We start from the raw sequence: 20,118 nt of genomic DNA, 5'->3' as shown, positions 1-20,118 counted from the left end.
TATCGGTCGAGGATCTTGACACTACTGGGACGACTGGCGAAGACGCGCTCGCGTGCCACCTTCAGTTCCAGTAGCTGTAGTTTCCTCCGCAATGCCCTGTTTTCTTTCTGGCTTTGAGTTATTTCCAAACGAAACACTGCATAGTCGTCGTCTACGAGTTTACAGATCTCTGCAACGGCTGAATTCGCTAGCACCTCCATGATGGAGGCTAATTGAGTGTGAAAAACCATACAGTTAGCCATTGTTAGCAGCTTCTAGCTAACTAGCGTTACCTAAATAACATCTATCAACCAAGTCCTAATTCCAACGCGAATTAAACATTACCTGGGGAAAAAATAAGTGTTTTGTGCAGTCAAATTAATCATATTTTGAGTTCCAGGGTGTTAATACACGTCTAAATAACAACAATAAAAACGCTAAGGCGGAAATTGTTCTTGGTCACTGTTCTCTTCCGTTTACACTAAAATGAAAGGATCTTATTGGGGCGCGTCATAGCTGGAAGGGTGTGGTTAAAGAGAAAACGTATGCGCGCTGTTCTTTGAAATACGGTACTGCTTATTACATAATGGGGTCTTTTGGAGGCACAAACTGCGATGTTGGGCAATGCCCAAGGGGAAATTGTCGGGGTTTTGGGTAAACGCCGAAGAAAATCATGTCTGTGGGAAACATGCTTAGGAGATCTTCTACGTCTTCTGTGAGATATTCTTAAATCAGCTAACGTAACTTTTTGTACATTTTAAAGCATTTGAGACTTGAAACATGTATGTAATCAATGCATGCACATAAAGGCTTAATAATTCATAAAGGTCATGTTAACTGACTGATATTATCTCATAGGGGTCGTTCCATGTCATTCAGCAAGCCATGACACACACCATCTCAGATTTTCCAGAAGTCCTTTCTGTAGTTAGAAACATATAAGATTACCATTCCTGCAACATTATTTTGATTAAATATAATTTGAAATAAAGGTAATTGATTGCACCCAAATTGGCCATTTTAATTTATAGGATTCATATAATATTCAATAAATATAGTACCTAACATCCGATTTGAACCAAACTTTTTTCGAACTCTAACCACGTTTCCATCCACAGTTTTTATGCGAGTAAAGTCATACCATATATATATATATATATAAAACAACAGCTGTGATGGAAGCAGGACGTTTCGGTACAATTTTATAAATGCCACAGATAATTTGTTCGTTTGACATGGTGGGATCTTTTTGTGTCATTAAAATGAATATATGAGGAAATGCGGTGGAAACAACTTTATGCGCAAATATTAATATAATAACTATCATATCGAAGTAAACTTGGGAGTCACGAGATGATGATGTGGTCCTCCTACTACCACTCGGGAAACCATGCAGTTTATTAAACTACAGATTCAATAAATTATTCTGAACTTCACAGGGTGGTGAAAGTGCATGTTGATACAGTAAGTTTGATGCTCCTTTCCAATAAATATTGAGGGTCTTATTCTGGTGACATGTTGATCGATGCTTGACTGCTGTTTGACAAATAAAAATATTCTGGCTCTTATCCATAATAATCTCATCATGTAGACTCACTAGCCTAAAGGCACTGTATGTAAATCCGAGACACTCCATTTAGTATGGTATGTTACGTTTCGTATGGTATGTATTAATGTGTGGATTTCCATCACCCATTTGAATGATATGTTACTAATTCGTATTATATGTTACGAATTTGCAAAAACGTACTGTTACGAATTTTCTAAATGTACAATATGTTACGAATTTGCAAAATGTATGATACAGTATGTTACGAATTCTAGCTAGGTGCTAACATGAGGTAGCTCACTAATGTTAGCTAGGTTAGGGGTTAGGGTTATGTTTAGGGGTTAGGTAAAAATGTTAGGGGTTAAGGGTTAGGGGAAGGGTTAGCTAACATGCTAAGTAGTTGCAAAGTAGCAAAAAAATAGTAAGTAGTTGAAAAGTTGCTAATTAGCTAAAATGCAAAAGTTGTCTGTGATGAGGTTCGAATTCGCAACCGTTGGGTTGCTAGATGTTCGCGTTATATTGCCTTAAGTAACCATCTGTTTTATGTAACCATACCAAACGTAACATATCATACTAAATGGAGTGTCTCGGATTTACGTACAGAATAATACAAAATGCTCTGAGACCAGGTAGGTATACATTATCAGTTCTCTGAGTTGCCGCACAGAGTATTGTTTCTTCATCCTATGTAATGTATTAGTGAATTTGCTGATGTTTTTTCCCCCCTGTTCAGAGAAATTAGTCAGTAACCACGTTTCCATCCAACCATTTCATGCGGATGAATTACCTGATGCATTAAAAAAGCAACGACTGGGCTGATGGAAACATGAAATGCCGGTACACTTTTATTAATGCCGACAGACAATTTGTTCGTTCGACATGGTGGGATCTTTTTGTGTCAGTAAAATAAATGATGCGAGAAATAGCAGTGGAAATACATATTGATATAATAACAATCATATCGAAGTAAACTTGGAGTCATGCGATGATATGTTGTGTTGTCCTCCCACTACGACTCGGGAAAGCATGCAGTTTATTAGCAGTGGTGGAAAAAGTACCCAATTGTCATACTTGAGTAAAAGTAAAGATACCTTAATAGAAAATTACTAAACTAAAAGTGAAAGTCACCCAGTAAAATTCTACTTGAGTAAAATTATAAAAGTATTTGGTTTTACATACACTTAAGGATCAAAATGTAATTGCTAAAATATACTTAAGTATCAAAAGTAAAAGTCCAAATGATTTCAAATTCTTTACATTAAGCAAACCAGACAGCACCATTTGTTTTGTTTTTGTAATGTACAAATAGCCAGGGCACACTCCAACACTCAGACATAATTTACAAAGGAAGCATGTTTGTTTAGCATGACCAGGAATGTTCTCTTGATAAGTGCGTGAATTGGACAATTTTCTTGTCCTGCTAAGCATTCAAAATGTAAGGAGACTTTTGGGTGTCAAGTATTACATTTACATTTTAGATCTTATCCAGAGCGACTTACAGTTAGTGAGTGCATACATTATTTTTTTTCATACTAAGAAAAAAGTATGTTATTTTCTTTAGGAATGTAGTGAAGTAAAAGTAGTCAAAAATATAAATAGTAAAGTATAGATACCCCCCAAAACTACTTAAGTAGTACTTTAAAGTATTTTTACTTAAGTACTTTACACCACTGCTTATTAGTCTACAGATGAAATAAATTATGATGAATTTCACAGAGTGGTGAATGTGCAAGGTGATGAGCTTGATGCTCCTTTCCAGTAAATATCGAGTGTCTTATTCTGGTGAGCAATTCTGGTGTCTGTAACCAATTAGAGATAGCCTATTTAAAACAAGTTGTTGTTTCATTTTATTAGAATTGTATTCAAATTATTCACCGTCTTTTTAGGTCTTATCAATAACCTAGTGAATTTAAACTTGCTTATTGACAACAATTGGCATGTCCATGGCTCAGACATAATGAATGCATTTCAGTGCGAATGCTATGTTTAACAATATATTTCCATATTGAAGCCATGCAATTACTTAGAACAATGTGGACTGCAAACATGTTAAACATATTTAGCAAAGATGTGATAGGCCTACATTGAATTATTTTGTTTCTGTAGGCTATTTAACAAACTAGGCTATAACGGACTAACGTTCGAATTGGAGTTGATGAGAATGCAATACATGAAAGACCATAACTACACAACTTGAAGCAACCACATATTTAGCCATGGAGCACGTTCCGATTGGCCAGTGAGGGGTCAAGGATCGTCACTACTTACCACAGCCCCAAAGTCATAAACCCTTCCTATTTCTACAATTTATCTTCTTAAAATCTGATTTTAAACCTAACTCTAACCTTAACCACACTGCTAACCTTTTGCCTAACCTTAAAGCTGCAATATGTAACTTTTTATTTATTTATTTGTTATTGTTTGTGGGACCCCACCAAATTCACATAGAAATATGAGCTATAGATGTCATTCACATTGAAAGCAAGTCTAAGAAGCTGTAGATCTGTTCTATGTACACTATTTCTATGCTTCCTGTTCTTAAGTTTCGTTTTTGTGTTTTACTTTCGGTTTCATACACCAGCTTCAAACAGCTGAAAATACAATATTTTGGGTTATTGAAAATATATTTCACAGCGGTTTAGATGGTACAATGATTCTCTACACTGCTTGTTTTGGCACATAAACTGAAATTATGTGAACTATTAGAATTTTAGCAACCAGGAAATGGCAGAATGATTTCTGCATATTGCACCTTTAAATTAAGACCAAGAAGCTCATTTTTGTTTTCATGAATTTTTACAATATAGCCAATTTTGTTGTGGTTTTGGCTTATGTAATTAGTGACAACTTTGGTCAAGCCTCAACACCTACATCTTGTTTATTCATCAAAACCCAGCCCTTTTGCGCCAGCTACTGCACCCATAATTCCAATTGTGAAAATAACACAAATATTTGACACACCCCTGCACCTATAGCGCTACTACTACGGCCTCGCTAAGATTTACCATTAGGTTTGTTAAAATAGAGCCCCAAATCTCCTATGATCAGTATCTTTCAAGCTGAGACCAGACTTTTATTTTTATTTTTAAAGAACAGTGTCTTAGCAAGACTAGAGTAGAAAATACTAGAATGAATGACTTTATTCCATCTACATCACTTTGGTAAGGTAACTATTCAACAGTCTTTGTTCTAGCATAGGTTTACTATCTCTCTAAAAACAGGTATTTCTTTAAGCCTGTTTCAAATGACAAGTTAACGAAGGGTTAATGAGGGGTATGTGATTAATTACCCTCTTACCCCAAAACACTAGACATGATAACTATAATATGTCACCACAGAATGGCTCCCAGAAATCCCCTGTGTACATCTCAAGCCACACTGCTAAGATTTCTCCCCATTGTGGACACTCCTATGTCTGATAAGGCTAGTCAGGAAGGAGAAGCTCTTGTAACATAGTTTGCACTTGAAGGGCCTCTCCTTGGTGTGAACGGTCTGGTGCTTATTCACAGTTCGCCTCAGTAAAGTGCTTCCCACACGTGGGGCAGCCGTACGGCTTGTCAGCGTCCATCCTAATGCTCAGCCTCCCACGTTGTGACCCAATGACACCAGAGGAGGGTGAAGCAGGAGCCACCACCCTCAGGTGGTTAGTCTTTGAGATCCCTCCTCTAGACATTGTTATGGGTGTTGTTGGGATTGTGTGCTGTGTTATAGGCTAGGTAACTTTCGTGTTTAACGCCCATCCTGACCCTGTCTGTATTGGTGGGGTAACACTGAGGTAGCTGAGGAAAGCTAGACCCAGGCCCAGGCTTTCTATGAACCCAGTCACCAGGCATTTGACAAACTAACTAGTACTACATTACATGTCACTATACTCTATACATGGGCCGTGTGCATTTTCTGCTGGTGTATCCTGATGTAGCTCCTCTCTGAGAACCTCTTCCCGCAGTGCGTACATGCGAACGGCCTCTCCCGTGTGGACCTTCAGGTGCACTTTCATATTGTGCTGGTGGGAGAACCTCTTCTCACACTGGGGGCAGCTGTAGGGTTTCTCCCCTGTGTGGACCCTCTGGTGCCTCTTCAGGTGGGTCGATCGGGAGAAACGGGCCCGGCACAGGTGGCAGCCAAACGGTTTCTCCCCCGTGTGTATCCTCTGGTGGATCTCCACCTGTTTGGGGAAACTAAAAGCTTTCCCACAGAACAAACACGGGAAACGCTTTTCTTTACTGATTCCGTCTCTACTACTGTTATTTGTCAATGGGCTTGTGTAGCCATTTAGCGTTGAGGCACAGACATTGTCTGAGGTCTGGTTTAACATTAGGAGAGTGTGAGGAGGACGAAGGCCAGGGAGTGTCGGTGTTGTCACAGGGTTCATGTTCCAGTTGATAGATCCTATAGAAGGCAGGCTGAAGGCAGCACCTGTAAGGGAGTTAACCTGAGGCACCATCAGTCTCTCTGAATCACAACTATAGGAGCAGGACGGAGCATCGCTAGCGGAGTCTGTATCTGTTCTCTCCAGCCGCATACAGACACCTCCCCGTCCCCGCAGACCAACTCTACGCCCCGCCGTGGTCTCAGCCAGTCTGTTGTCATGGAGACTAAGTTCAGTTGTGGTTTTGTGTTCGACCGTCTGTTTCTGGTTGTGGTTAACAGTGTTGATCCCAGGCCCAGAGTTGAGGGCGCTGTCCCATCCACTGACCTCCACTATGTCGCCTCTGGTCCCGGCCTGGTCAGTGACGTTCTGCCCTGGGCCCTTGGCTGCACCGGTCTGGGAATCCAAAATGGCCACCCAGTCTCCTCTGTTAGCCTCCAGCCAACCACCTGCAGGAAGAGGTAACAAAATAGACTTTACAAACATGGCAGAGAAAACATAACGTTATGACTATAACTACTGTTCCCTGAAGGAGTGAAACAGATTAATTCCTTCAATTTAATACCGCTCTTCACCGAGCCCAGGAACGGGCGGTGCGGGGCCAAACAGATGTTGTACCTCATTTCTCTCCTTCAGGGAACAGTATTATAGTCATAACATTACCTTCCCTTTCAGTCAGTCCACTTCGGTTTAACATACTATGGGGAAATATATTCACGCCCCAAGCCGACCCTAACGGATACTAAATTAAACGGCCCATGGCAGACCGCCTAGGCCTGACCCTGCCAGATGCGGCAGTCTGGGTATTGCACACACTGCGCGCTGCCTAGTGACTTTCCCCTGTCCCAGCCGTAAGCACATTGTGGGCTACACTGGGAGCAGTGACATCCAAGCGTTAAAACCTAAAAATGTGTGGTGATGCCCAACTCACCGCAGCACAAATATCTCCTATAGTCAACCTTTTAAACAATGCCCAATACGCTGCCAGACCCCTTGTGAAGTGGGAGCTGCCACAGCTAGGTAACCCTTGCTGCTATATGCCAGGGAGATAGCCTCCACAACTCAGTGGGAGAGACGCTGCTTAGAGAGCGCCCTGCCGCGAGCTGGATTAGCAACACATACAAAAAGCTGGTCACATAACCGGATCTCCCGGGTCAGTTCAATTTACAAGCATAAAGCTCACACCGGACACAGGGCACGGAACCTCTGTTGATCTTCAGAAGCAAAAGGAGGACGTGAAAAGGGAAATAGCTCAAAAGCTAAAGGACTTGTAGGACATGACTTTCAGGGCGAAGGCCGCATTGTCACCTTAGTCGCACAGGGTGAACTGAGTACAGGAAGGGTGTACGGATAACGTGTTGAGGTCCCCAACAACTTTAGCTGAGGCCAAAGCCATGAGCAGGGACCTTTTGTAGGAGAGGATGTTCAGATCCAACGACTCCAGAGGCATAAAGGGGGCCGTACATAGTGCCTCCAAAACCAGCGCCAAGTCCCATATGGGCGCAATAGGTTTAGAGACCGGGCTGAGACGATGTACACCTTTCAGGAACCGCACAATCAGGTGGTGGGCCCCCGGTGAGGCTCCGTCAATTCCCACATGACACGCTGAGATAGCGGCCATGTATCCTTTTAACGTGGAGAATGCCCGCCCCTGCTCAAAAAGCTCCTGTAGGAACATAAGGATGTCCCTCAAAGAGCACTGATAAGGAACAAGTCCTCTATCTTGGCCCCGGAGCTCAAATGCTTACCACTTATACGCATACAGCCCTGTTGTGGAGGGTGCCCTTGCAGACTGAATGGTAGCAATAACATTTGGCGGTAAACCTCTAGCCATCAGATTGGCCCTCTCAGGGGCCAGGCCCATTGGAACCAAACATCCGGTCTCCTGTGCCAAACCTGCCTGTGTACCTCGGACAACCGGTCCCCGCCTAAAAGGCAAATGATGTCCGCGAACCAAAGCTGCCTGGGCCAACAGGGAGCCACAAGAATCAATGATAAACTCTCCTGGCGCATCCTCTCCAACGTGTGCTGAATCAGAACCACTGGCGGAAATGCGTAAAGGAGGGTTTGAGGCCACCGGTGCACCAGAGCTACCATTTTCAACGGGGCACTCATGTCCCTCAATGAGTAAAATAGACGATGCATAAAAATCTACGTTGGCCCTAGTCTCCACTCCTGTGCGCCAAGTACACCGTCAGAAGTTCCAGGTAATTGATATGCCGGGCACTGTGACACTGTCCGTACTTTCCGAATTGAGTAACCCTCGCACAGCGCGCCCCCACCCCTGGGGGGGAATGAGTCTGTTGTGATCACCTTGCAGGACAACACCTGGCCCATGAGAACCCCTTGCGACAGTAGCTGGGGATCCCTCAACTGGGCCAGTGCCGGAAGGCATGTCGGGGACACCTGACTTGACCGGTTTAGGTGGTGAGATGCTTCCAAGCACGTTGCTAGCAACCAGCACTGGAACAGCCGCATCAATAATAGTTCCAGGGAAATGACCACCATCATAGAAGCCATCATCCCCAATAGGCGCAGAAACAATGCGAAAACGTACTGTGAACCCAAACCAAAATTGGGCCAAGCAGAGCTGGAACCCAAACACCCTCTCCGGGAATAGAAAAGCGCAATTTAAGGATGAGTCTAACTAGAGACCCAGGAATGGAATGCACTGCAATGGGGTTTGAAAGCTCTTTTTCTGGGTTACAATAAAACCTAGAGAATGAACATGGGGCATTAGCCTCAATGTGTGTAACACTGCTTGTTCCTTTGACTGCTATCCGCCAAATCGTCCAGATTGACTCCCATCAGGGGCTGAGGGTTTTGGCCTGAGCCGCCTCCACCACCTGTGAAAAGACGAGAGGCGAGAGGGACAAGACGAGAGGCGAGAGGGACAAGACGAGAGGCGAGAGGGACAAGCCGAACGGGAGTACCAAAAACTTTGTAGGCTATCGCCTCGTAATGGAACCTCGGGAACATTCTGTGGGTACATCCCCACAGGATGAGTACGCATCCTTTAGGCCGATGGTGGGTGAACCAATCGCCGGGACGCACGGACCGTAACAGCCACTGGTTTGTGGCATTTTGAACTTACGAACTCAGATGCTTGTTCAGGGCATGCATGTCTAGAATAGGGCTTAAACCCCGTCCCTTTTTGGATCCAGGAAATACAGACTGTACCAGCTGTTCTGGGCTTCCAACAGAAGAACCACTCGTTCTGCCTGTTTCTGGAGCAGGGAGGATATTACCTCCCTTAATACTGGCACTGACTCCAGGGGAACAGTTGACATGATGACGCCGCAAAAACGTGGTGGGGATTCGTTCAACGAATTGTAGCCTGTAGCCTGACGTCACTGTTAGCATGACCCAGGGCGACACTGCCCATGCACGCCATTGGTCGGAGCAGGCAGCGAGTCTCCTCTAAAGTGCCATCTGAGGGGGCACGACGCCCCCAGCAGTGCCCTGGGAAAAATATGCACCCCTCTCGACAAACTTGTCTCTGAATGTGGAGGAGGGACATGTTTTATTGAACTCACATGTGGAATACACAACACTCTTGAAACCTGCAAACAATGGGGTTGAAACAATGTGTTTAGGTGGAAAAGTTTGCCTGAAGTCACCTTCCCCACGCCGTGGCAGGACCATGTCGCCCCTGGAAGCGGTGCGGCGCTTGTGCCGACGTGGTGCTGGGCCGGGCCCCCGGGACAGCCCGCTTAGCTGGCCCAGCATCCCCAAAGGACCTCAGAGGGAGAAAAGCGTGCAACGCCTCTTCCTGCTTCTTTCTGGTCTTGAACCAGGCCTGCATGGCCTCCAGGGCCGAACCGAACAACCCCGTAGGACAAATCGGCTCATCAAAGTACATTTGTCTGTCCCTCTCCATCACCTGCGAAAGCATCAGCCAAAGATGACAGTGTACCACCACAGTAGCTCCCCTGCTCTTCCCGAATGCCAGAGTGGTGCATCGGGACATGCACAGTATCGGCCGTAACACGAATCTCATCCAGGAGCTCTGCGTGGGGCTCTCCTGCGGCAAAAGCCATGTCCAGCTCCGGCAGCAACTCTGTCTGGTAGACCTGCAGTATAGTGACAGACGACAGGGATCGGGCAGCCACCCTCTCTGCAAGATACACCTTATCCAGCTGAGCAGCTGAAAAGCGACAGTGCTTGTTAGGAAGCGTAGGATCCGCATTAGCCACACCCTTGTTAGCCAACAGGCTAGGTAGCCAGCTAGCTTGCTATCAACTGGAGGCATGTGCACCAGCCCCGCCCCCTCCATCCAGATCCATGAAGAGGGCATCACCATGCAGCATCATTACGAACCAGCCGGCTCACTATCTCCTAGCTGGAAAGCTAGTTCCACCAAAGCCCCAAGTCTCTCTCTGCTTCCTGCACCTCAGTCCCAGGCGAGGGCCGCCTGAGCGTGTTCGAGCGAGGTCCGCCTGAGCGTGTTCCAAGCCGAGACAAACTACACATAAATCGTGAGTATCTTTCAGAGAAATACTATAACTGCAAGACTGGGGGAATGATCGTGACACTGAAACTGGCTTAGCCATCTTCGTCTCAGTCGCTTTCTTAACCATTTCACAGATTTTCTTCCAGCAAATTGACAAATAACTAATTGTTCGTGATTAGGAAATGTATGAGAACAAATACAAACTAAAGCACACAACGTCCAGAGGGTGAGCACGCTCTACCACTATGGGACAGTTTAGTTGGCGCAACGAAAGAGTGTCGTTTTTCAACTGTTTGTTTTAGTAGCGTGAATCTTTCCTGTTCACACCGAGGTGAAGAGCAGAATAACTGAAGGAATGAATCACCTGACGCTTATCACCTGTGGAAGGCGGGGCTTCCAGCGAGGTACGGATTTCATTGGCCTTGTTAGGTCTTTCAACCGGAGTCGCGAGTGTGACTTTTCTGTCAATTACCTGGTCAAGTTCATACATTATAATGTGTGTTTTTGTATGTAAACATAAGTGGTATTGATTAAATTTGATAAATGAAGATAGAATAATAGCCAGGCGCATCACTCTTGCCCTTGAAGATCTATTACTGTGTGTAGGCTATATGTATTTCTCCCTTACCTTGCTCCCCCATCTTTAGTCCACTCAGCAGGTCAATGCTCTCTGGTCCGTCTTCTATTGTCTCCTCTTTGACCAGCAGCAGATCAGGCTTCCCATCCTCCATGTCTACTGACTGTAAGAGATACAGAGTGAGAGGATGTTGGACAAGAAATCTGACATGAGCACCCTGCTATGGAGCATATTCTGATTGGGCAATGAAGGATTGCTATGAGTATTATGCAAACAAATTAGTTGATTTGATTACATGACACTCTTTAAAATGGTTTGATAATTCAAAGGCATGGTCCCACACTTAAGACAAAATGAATCAAGACCTGGGCCCGTATCCGAAAAGAGTCTCAGAGTAGAAATGCTTATTGAAGATCAGGTCCCTGCCTGTCTACATAGTCTTATTCATTATGATCTAAAAAGCAAAACTGATCATAGATCAGCACTTGTACTCAGAGGCTTTGTGGATGCGGACCCTGACCTAATACCATTCAGACAGTAGTTCACAGTGGGCTCACCTCAGTGAGACTGTGTGTGGTCCTGTGCTGCTCAGCTGGTTCCTCTGTGGGTTCAGGAGGTGTAGTCTGGTTGTCCTCCATGACCATGCTTCCCTCAGGGTTCCCCAGACCCTTATCACACCCCTCCTCCTTCACCAGCAGCAGCTCTGGACCCTCCTCCTCCTGGAAGAGACAGGTGATACAGATTACACAGACATACACTCCCTCAGGTACGTACACACACACACAGATAATAAACACACTTTAAACATGGAGTGTTTACCCATCCCCACTACATTTGAGTCCTATACTGTAGTTACAGAATTACTTCATTGTTGTTAAACCCATCATGGTGGACATAAATATTGTTGTGGGTAAAAATAAGTCAGCTATGTCAAAATCCATCAGACAAACCTGACTAAACTATTTTGAAGTGTACAGTAGATGTTTGTTAGTGTGTGGGTATGTGAACACCCTCCCCTCTCCTGAACTTCCTGACAGGCAGTCCCCAGGTGGTGAGGGTAGGCAACAACACATCCGCCACACTGACCCTCAACACGGGGGCCCCTCAGGGGTGCGTGCTTAGTCCCATTTTATACTCCCTGTTCACCCACGACTGCGCGGGTGCGAACTACTCCAACACCGTCATTAAGTCTGCTGACGACACGACGGTGTTAGGCCTGATCACCGACGACGATGAGACAGCCTATAGGAAGGAGGTCAGTAAACTGGCAGTGTGGTGCTAGGACAACAACCTTTCCCTCAACGTCAGCAAGACAAAGGAGCTGATCGTGGACTACAGGAAACGGAGGGCCGAGCACGCCCCCATCCACAACGACGGGCTGTAGTGGAGCGGGTCGAGAGCTTCTAGTTCATCGGTGTCCACATCACTAAGGAATTAACATGGTCCACACACACCAAAACACCTTTCCCCCTCAGGAGGCTGAAAAGATATGGAATGGGCCCTCAGATCCTCCAAAAGTTATACAGCTGCACCATTGAGAGGATCTTGACTGGCTGCATCACCGCTTAGTATTACAATTGCTTGGCATTCAACCGCAAGGCGCTACAGAGGGTAGTGAGTACGGCCCATCACATCACTGGGGCCGAGCTCCCTGCCATCCAGGACCTCTATACCAGTTGGTGTCAGAAGAAGGCCCTAAAAATGGTCAGACTCCAGCCACCCAGGACTGTTCTCTCCGCTACCGCATGGCAAGTGGTACTGATGCACCAAGTCTGGAACCAACAGGACCCTGAACAGCTTCTACCCCCAAGCCATAAGACTGCTAAATAGTTAACCAAATAGCTGCCCGGACTATCTGCATTGACCCCCCTTTGCACTAACTCTTTCGACTCATCACATACAGTGGCTTGCGAAAGTATTCACCGCCCCTGGAATTAAAATGGATTTTTTTGGGGTATGTATCATTTGATTTCACAATATGCCTACCACTTTGAAGATGCAAAAAAAAAAGGAAACAAACAAGAAATAAGACAAAAAAACTGAAAACTTGAGCGTGCATAACTATTCACCCCCCCCAAAGTCAATACTTTGTAGAGCCATCTTTTGCAGCAATTACAGCTGCAAGTCTCTTGGGGTATGTCTCTATAAGCTTGGCACATCTAGCCACTGGGAGTTTTGTCCATTCTTCAAGGCAAAACTGCTCCAGCGCCTTCAAGTTGGATGGGTTCCGCTGGTGTACAGCAATCTTTAAGTCATACCACATATTCTCAATTGGATTGAGGTCTGGGCTTTGACTAGGCCTTTCCAAGACATTTAAATGTTTCCCCTTAAACCACTCAAGTGTTGCTTTAGCAGTATGCTTAGGGTCATTGTCCTGCTGGAAGGTGAACCTCCCTCCAAGTCTCAAATCTCTGGAAGACTGAAACAGGTTTCCCTCAAGAACTTCCCTGTATGGGGGACCAGTATGAAAAAATGTATGCACTCACTAACTGTAAGTCGCTCTTGATAAGAGCGTCTGCTAAAGGACTAAAATGTAAAATGATTTAGGGCCATCCATCATTCCTTCAATTCTGACCAGTTTCCCAGTCCCTGCCGATGAAAAACATCCCCACAGCATGATGCTGCCACCACCATGGGGATGGTGTTCTCGGGGTGATGAGAGGTGTTGGGTTTGCGCCAGACATAGTGTTTTCCTTGATGGCCAAAAAGCTCAATTTTAGTCTCATCTGACCAGAGTACCTTCTTCCATATGATTGGGGAGTCTCCCACATGCATTTTGGCGAACACCAAACGTGTTTGCTTATTTTTTCTTTAAGCAATGGCTTTTTTCTGGCCACTCTTCCGTAAAGCCCAGCTTTGTGGAGTGTACGGCTTAAAGTGGTCCTATGGACAGATACTCCAATCTCTGCTGTGGAGCTCTGCAGCACCTTCAGGGTTATCTTTGATCTCTTTGTTGCCTCTCTGATTAATGCCCTCCTTGCCTGGTCTGTGAGTTTTGGTGGGCGGCCCTCTCTTGGCAGGTTTGTTGTGGTGCCATATTCTTTCAATTTTTAAATAATGGATTTAATGGTGCTCCGTGGGATGTTCAAAGTTTCGGATATTTTTTTATAACCCAACCCTGATCTGTACTTCTCCACAACTTTGTCCCTGACCTGTTTGGAGAGCTCTGTGGTCTTCATGGTGCCGCTTGCTTGGTGGTGCCCCTTGCTTAGTGGTGTTGCAGTCTCTCAGGCCTTTCAGAACAGGTGTATATTTACTGAGATCATGTGACAGATCATGTGACACTCAGATTGCACACAGGTGGACTTTATTTAACTAATAATGTGACTTCTGAAGGTAATTGGTTGCACCAGATCTTATTCAGGGGCTTCATAGCAAAGGGGTGAATACATATGCATGCACCACTTTTCCGTTATTTATTTCTTTGAATTTTTTTAAACAAGTTATTTTTTTCATTTCACTTCACCAATTTGGACTATTTCGTGTATGTCCATTACATGAAATCCAAATAAAAGGGGGATGAATACTTTGTAAGGCACTGTATGTATTGCAATTCTCACGATTCTATATGTATTTTGATTCGATACTGTGATTTTATTGCGATTCGATTTTCCAAACATATTGCTCACCATATGTCTGCTGCAGAGGGACAAGATAGTGCCACGAGAAAACGAGTTTTGATCAGTCATGGAAATAAAAGTGCTGAAATCAAATTGGCTCCCTATTTAAAAAGAAGATGGAGAACAAGCTTTGAGGGAAGAATACTGGCATTTTGGTGCAGGTACAGCTAACTAGTGCAAAAATATTGCAATATTGTCAAAGATAATCTCCCGATATGTAACTTAATATTTTCCCCCAATCACTACTACATACAGTGGGGAAAAAAAGTATTTAGTCAGCCACCAATTGTGCAAGTTCTCCCACTTAAAAAGATGAGAGAGGCCTGTAATTTTCATCATAGGTACACGTCAACTATGACAGATAAATGGAGGAAAAAAAATCCAGAAAATCACATTGTAGGATTTTTAATGAATTTATTTGCAAATTATGGTGGAAAATAAGTATTTGGTCACCTACAAACAAGCAAGATTTCTGGCTCTCACAGACCTGTAACTTCTTCTTTAAGAGGGTCCTCTGTCCTCCACTCGTTACCTGTATTAATGGCACCTGTTTGAACTTATCAGTATAAAAGGCACCTGTCCACAACCTCAAACAGTCACACTCCAAACTCCACTATGGCCAAGACCAAAGAGCTGTTAAAGGACACCAGAAACAAAATTGTAGACCTGCACCAGGCTGGGAAGTCTGAATCTGCAATAGGTAAGCAGCTTGGTTTGAAGAAATCAACTGTGAGAGCAATTATTAGGAAATGGAAGACATACAAGACCACTGATAATCTCCCTCGATCTGGGGCTCCACGCAAGATCTCACCCCGTGGGGTCAAAATGATCACAAGAACGGTGAGCAAAAATCCCAGAACCACACGGGGGGACCTAGTGAATGACCTGCAGAGAGCTGGGACCAAAGTAACAAAGCCTACCATCAGTAACACACTACGCCGCCAGGGACTCAAATCCTGCAGTGCCAGACGTGTCCCCCTGCTTAAGCCAGTACATGTCCAGGCCCGTCTGAAGTTTGCTAGAGTGCATTTGGATGATCCAGAAGAGGATTGGGAGAATGTCATATGGTCAGATGAAACCAAAATAGAACTTTTTGGTAAAAACTCAACTCGTCGTGTTTGGAGGACAAAGAATGTTGAGTTGCATCCAAAGAACACCATACCTACTGTGAAGCATGGGGGTGGAAACATCATGCTTTGGGGCTGTTTTTCTACAAAGGGACCAGGACGACTGATCCGTGTAAAGGAAAGAATGAATGGGGCCATGTATCGTGAGATTTTGAGTGAAAATCTCCTTCCATCAGCAAGGGCATTGAAGATTAAACATGTCTGGGTCTTTCAGCATGACAATGATCCCAAACACACCGCCCGGGCAACGAAGGAGTGGCTTCGTAAGAAGCATTTCAAGGTCCTGGAGTGGCCTAGCCAGTCTCCAGATCTCAACCCCATAGAAAATCTTTGGAGGGAGTTGAAAGTCTGTGTTGCCCAGCGACAGTCCCAAAACATCACTGCTCTAGAGGAGATCTGCATGGAGGAATGGGCCAAAATACCAGCAACAGTGTGTGAAAACCTTGTGAAGACTTACAGAAAACGTTTGACCTGTGTCATTGCCAACAAAGGGTATATAACAAAGTATTGAGAAACTTTTGTTATTGACCAAATACTTATTTTCCACCATAATTTGCAAATAAATTCATAAAAAATCCTACAATGTGATTTTCTGGAATTTTTGTTCTCATTCTGTCTGTCATAGTTGACGTGTACCTATGATGAAAATTACAGGCCTCTCATCTTTTTAAGTGGGAGAACTTGCACAATTGGTGGCTGACTAAATACTTTTTTTCCCCACTGTATATGTACATATCTACCTCAATTACCTCGTACCCCTGCACATTGACTCTGTACTGGTACCCCATGTATATACCAAAGTTATCGCTACTCATTGTGAATTTATTCCTCATGTTAATATCTATGTACATTTTTCTCTCTGCATTGTTGGGAAGGGCCCGTAAGTAAGCATTTCACTGTTAGTCTACACCTGTTGTTTACGAAGCACATGTTATGTGACAAATAACATTTTATTTTATGTGTAGGTACACTCCCGTTCAAAAGTTTGGGGTCACTTAGAAATGTCCTTGTTTTCAATGAAAACATACATGATATGAGTTTGAATAGGAAATATAGCAAAATGCATAGGAAATGTAGTCATTGACAAGGTTAGAAATAATGATTTTTAACATAAATAATAATTGTGTCCTTCAAACTTTGCTTTCGTCAAAGAATCCTCCATTTGCAGCAATTACAGCCTTGTAGACCTTTGGCATTCTAGTTGTCAATTTGTTGAGGTAATCTGAAGAGATTTCACCCCATGCTTCCTGAAGCACCTCCCACAAGTTGGATTGGCTTGATGGGCACTTCTTACGTACCATATGGTCAAGCTGCTCCCACAACAGCTCAATAGGGTTGAGATCCGTTGACTGTGCTGGCCACTCCATTATAGACAGAATACCAGCTGACTGCTTCTTCCCTAAATAGTTATTGCACAGTTTGGAGCTGTGCTTTGGATCATTGTCCTGTTGTAGGAGGAAATTGGCTCCAATCAAGCGTCGTCCACAGGGTATGGCATGGCGTTGCAAAATGAAGTGATAGCCTTCCTTCTTCAAGATCCCTTTTACCCTGTACAAATCTTCCACTTTACCACCACCAAAGCACCCCCAGACCATCACACTGCCTCCACCATGCTTGACAGATTGCATCAAGCACTCCTCCAGCATCTTTTCATTTGGTCTGCGTCTCACAAATGTTATTTTTGTGATCCGAACACCTCAAACTTCGATTTGTCTGTCCATGACACTTTTTTCCAATCTTCCTCTGTCCAGTGTCTGTGTTATTTTGCCCATCTTAATCTTTTATTTTTATTGGCCAGTCTGAGATATGGCTTTTTCTTTGCAACTCTGCCTAGAAGGTCAGCATCCTGGAGTCGCCTCTTCACTGTTGACGTTGAGACTGGTGTTTTGCGGGTACTATTTAATGAAGCTGCCAGTTGAGGACCTGTGAGGCATCTGTTTCTCAAACTGGACACAAATGTATTTGTCCTCTTGCTCAGTTGTGCACTGGGGCCTCCCACTCCTCTTTCTATTCTGGTTAGAGCCAGTTTGCGCTGTTCTGTGAAGGGAGTAGTACACAGCGTTTGTACGAGATCTTCAGTTTCTTGGCAATAGCCTTCATTTCTCAGAACAAGAATAGACTGACGAGTTTCAGAAGAAAGTTATTTGTTTCTGGCCATTTTGAGCCTGTAATCGAACCCACAATTGCTGATGCTCCAGATACTCAACTAGTCTCAAGAAGGACAGTGTTATTGCTTCTTTAAATCAGCACAACCGTGTTCAGCTGTGCTAACATAATTGCAAAAGGGTTTTCTAATGATCAATTAGTCTTATAAAATGATAAAATTGGATTAGCAAACACAACGTGCCATTGGAACACAGGACTGATGGTTGCTGAGAATGGGCCTCTCTACGCCTATGTAGATATTCCATTAAAGATTAGCCATTTCCAGCTACAATAGCCATTCACAACATTAACAATGTCTACACTGTATTTCTGATCAATTTTATGTTATTTTAATGGACAAAAAAATGATTTTCTTTCAAAAACAAGGACATTTCTAAGTGACCCCAAACTTTTGAACGATAGTGTATATTTAGTATGTGTATAATGGTTATAAAGCGCTGTTGGGTGTATGCAGAATAGGGTGAGATCAGATGTGATGATGTATACTAAAGAGAGCCTCATTGAAAGTCTTAGAATGAAAAGTCCCATTTTGTGTTTATTAAAAATAAACATTACATACACCATATGAAAACCACACATATATACTGAACAAAAATATAAACACAACTTGTAAAGTGTTGGTCCCATGTTTCATGAGCTGAAATAAAAGATCCCCAAAATGTTCCATACGCACAAAAAGCTTATTTGTCTCAAATTTTGTGCACAAATCTGTTTACATCCCTGTTAGTGAGCATTTCTCCCTTGCCAAGATAATCTATCCACCTGACAGGTGTGGCATATCAAGAATCTGATTAAACAGCATGATCATTACACAGGTGCACCTTGTGCTGGGGACAATAAAAGGCCACTCTAAAATGTGCAGGTTTGTCACACAACATAATGCCACAGATGTCTCAAGTTGAGGGAGAGTGCGATTGGCATGCGGACTGCAGGAATGTCCACCAAAGTTGTTGCCAGAGAATTGAATGTTAATTTCTCTACCATAAGCCACCTCCAATGTCGTTTTATAGAATTTGGCAGTACGGCCAACCGGCCTCACAGTCGCAGACCATGTGTAACTACGCCAGCCAAGGACCACCAGTGGGTGGGCCTATGCCCTCCCAGGCCCATCCATGACTGCGCCCCTGCCCAGTCATGTGAAATCCATAGATTAGGGCCTAATTTATTTATTTAAATTGACTGATTTCCTTATATGAACTGTAACTCAGTAAAATCTTTGAAATTGTTGCATGTTGCCTTTATATTTTTGGTCAGTGTAAGTAGTTGAATGGAAGCAAAGAAATAGGCATTTGTGAACATCATATAGCCTACACAGTACAAACACAATATGTAACAGACCTTTTAGGCTTATACAGTTGAAGTCGGGAGTCATTAAAACTTGTTTTTCAACCACTCCACACATTTCTTGTTAACAAACTATAGTTTTGGCAAGTCAGTTAGGACATCCACTTTGTGCATGATGCAAGTAATCTTTCCAACAATTGTTTACAGACAGATTATTTCACTTATAATTCACTGTATCACAATTCCAGTGAGTCAGAAGTTTACATACACTAAGTTGACTGTGCCTTTAAACAGCTTGGAAAATTCCAGAAGATTATGTCATGGCTTTAGAAGCATCTGATAGGCTAATTGACATCATTTGAGTCAATTGGAGGTGTACCTGTGGATGTATTTCAAGGCCTACCTTCAAACTCAGTGCCACTTTGCATGACATCATGGGAAAATCAAAAGAAATCAGCCAAGACCTCAGGAAAAAAAATGGTAGACCTCCACAAGTCTGTTTCATCCTTGGGAGCAATTTCCAAATGCCTGAAGGTACCACGTTCATCTGTCCAAACAATAGTACGCAAGTATAAACACCATGGGACCACGCAGCCGTCATACTGCTCAAGGTGCATTCTGTCTCCTAGAGATGAACGTACTTTGGTGCGAAAAGTGCAAATCAATCCCAGAACAGCAGCAAAGGACCTTGAGAAGATGCTGGAGGAAACAGGTACAAAAGTATCTATATCCACAGTAAAAAGAGTCCTATATCGACATAACCTGAAAGGCCACTCAGCAAGGAAGAAGCCACTGCTCCAAAACCGCCATAAAAAAGCCAGAGTACGGTTTTCAACTGCACATGGGGACAAAGATCGTACTTTTTTGAGAAATGTCCTCTGGTCTGATGAAACAAAAATAGAACTATTTGGCCATAATGACCATCGTTATGTTTGGAGGAAAAAGGGGAAGGCTTGCAAGCCAAAGAACACCATCCCAACCGTGAAGCACGGGG

At 43.8% G+C, this 20,118-nt stretch overlaps 1 protein-coding gene across 1 annotated transcript; it reads right to left on the bottom strand.

Annotated features, from left to right (window-relative positions):
* Window positions 1–4,576: 4,576 nt before the first annotated feature.
* Window positions 4,577–18,892, bottom strand: LOC123481616 (B-cell CLL/lymphoma 6 member B protein-like). Its single transcript, XM_045206308.1, has 3 exons — window positions 18,880–18,892; window positions 10,979–11,014; window positions 4,577–6,346 (listed from the first exon to the last, which is right to left on the bottom strand). The coding sequence occupies exons 1-3, from the start codon at window positions 18,890–18,892 to the stop codon at window positions 5,385–5,387; spliced, it is 1,011 nt and encodes a 336-aa protein (XP_045062243.1). The 3' UTR covers window positions 4,577–5,384.
* Between the last annotated feature and the right edge of the window lie 1,226 nt (window positions 18,893–20,118).

Source organism: Coregonus clupeaformis, chromosome 22, assembly GCF_020615455.1.
Source record: "Coregonus clupeaformis isolate EN_2021a chromosome 22, ASM2061545v1, whole genome shotgun sequence".
Classification (NCBI taxonomy): Eukaryota; Metazoa; Chordata; class Actinopteri; order Salmoniformes; family Salmonidae; genus Coregonus; species Coregonus clupeaformis.
The sequence above is the reverse complement of the archived record's forward strand: the minus strand, read 5'-3'. Positions and strand labels throughout refer to the sequence as shown.

Excerpts from the sequence above, each read along its gene's own strand:
- LOC123481616 (XM_045206308.1), bottom strand. Across the intron at positions 6,347-10,978 it reads ACTAAAGATGGGGGAGCAAG|GTGGTTGGCTGGAGGCTAAC; the intron begins GTAAGGGAGAAA and ends CTCTTCCTGCAG.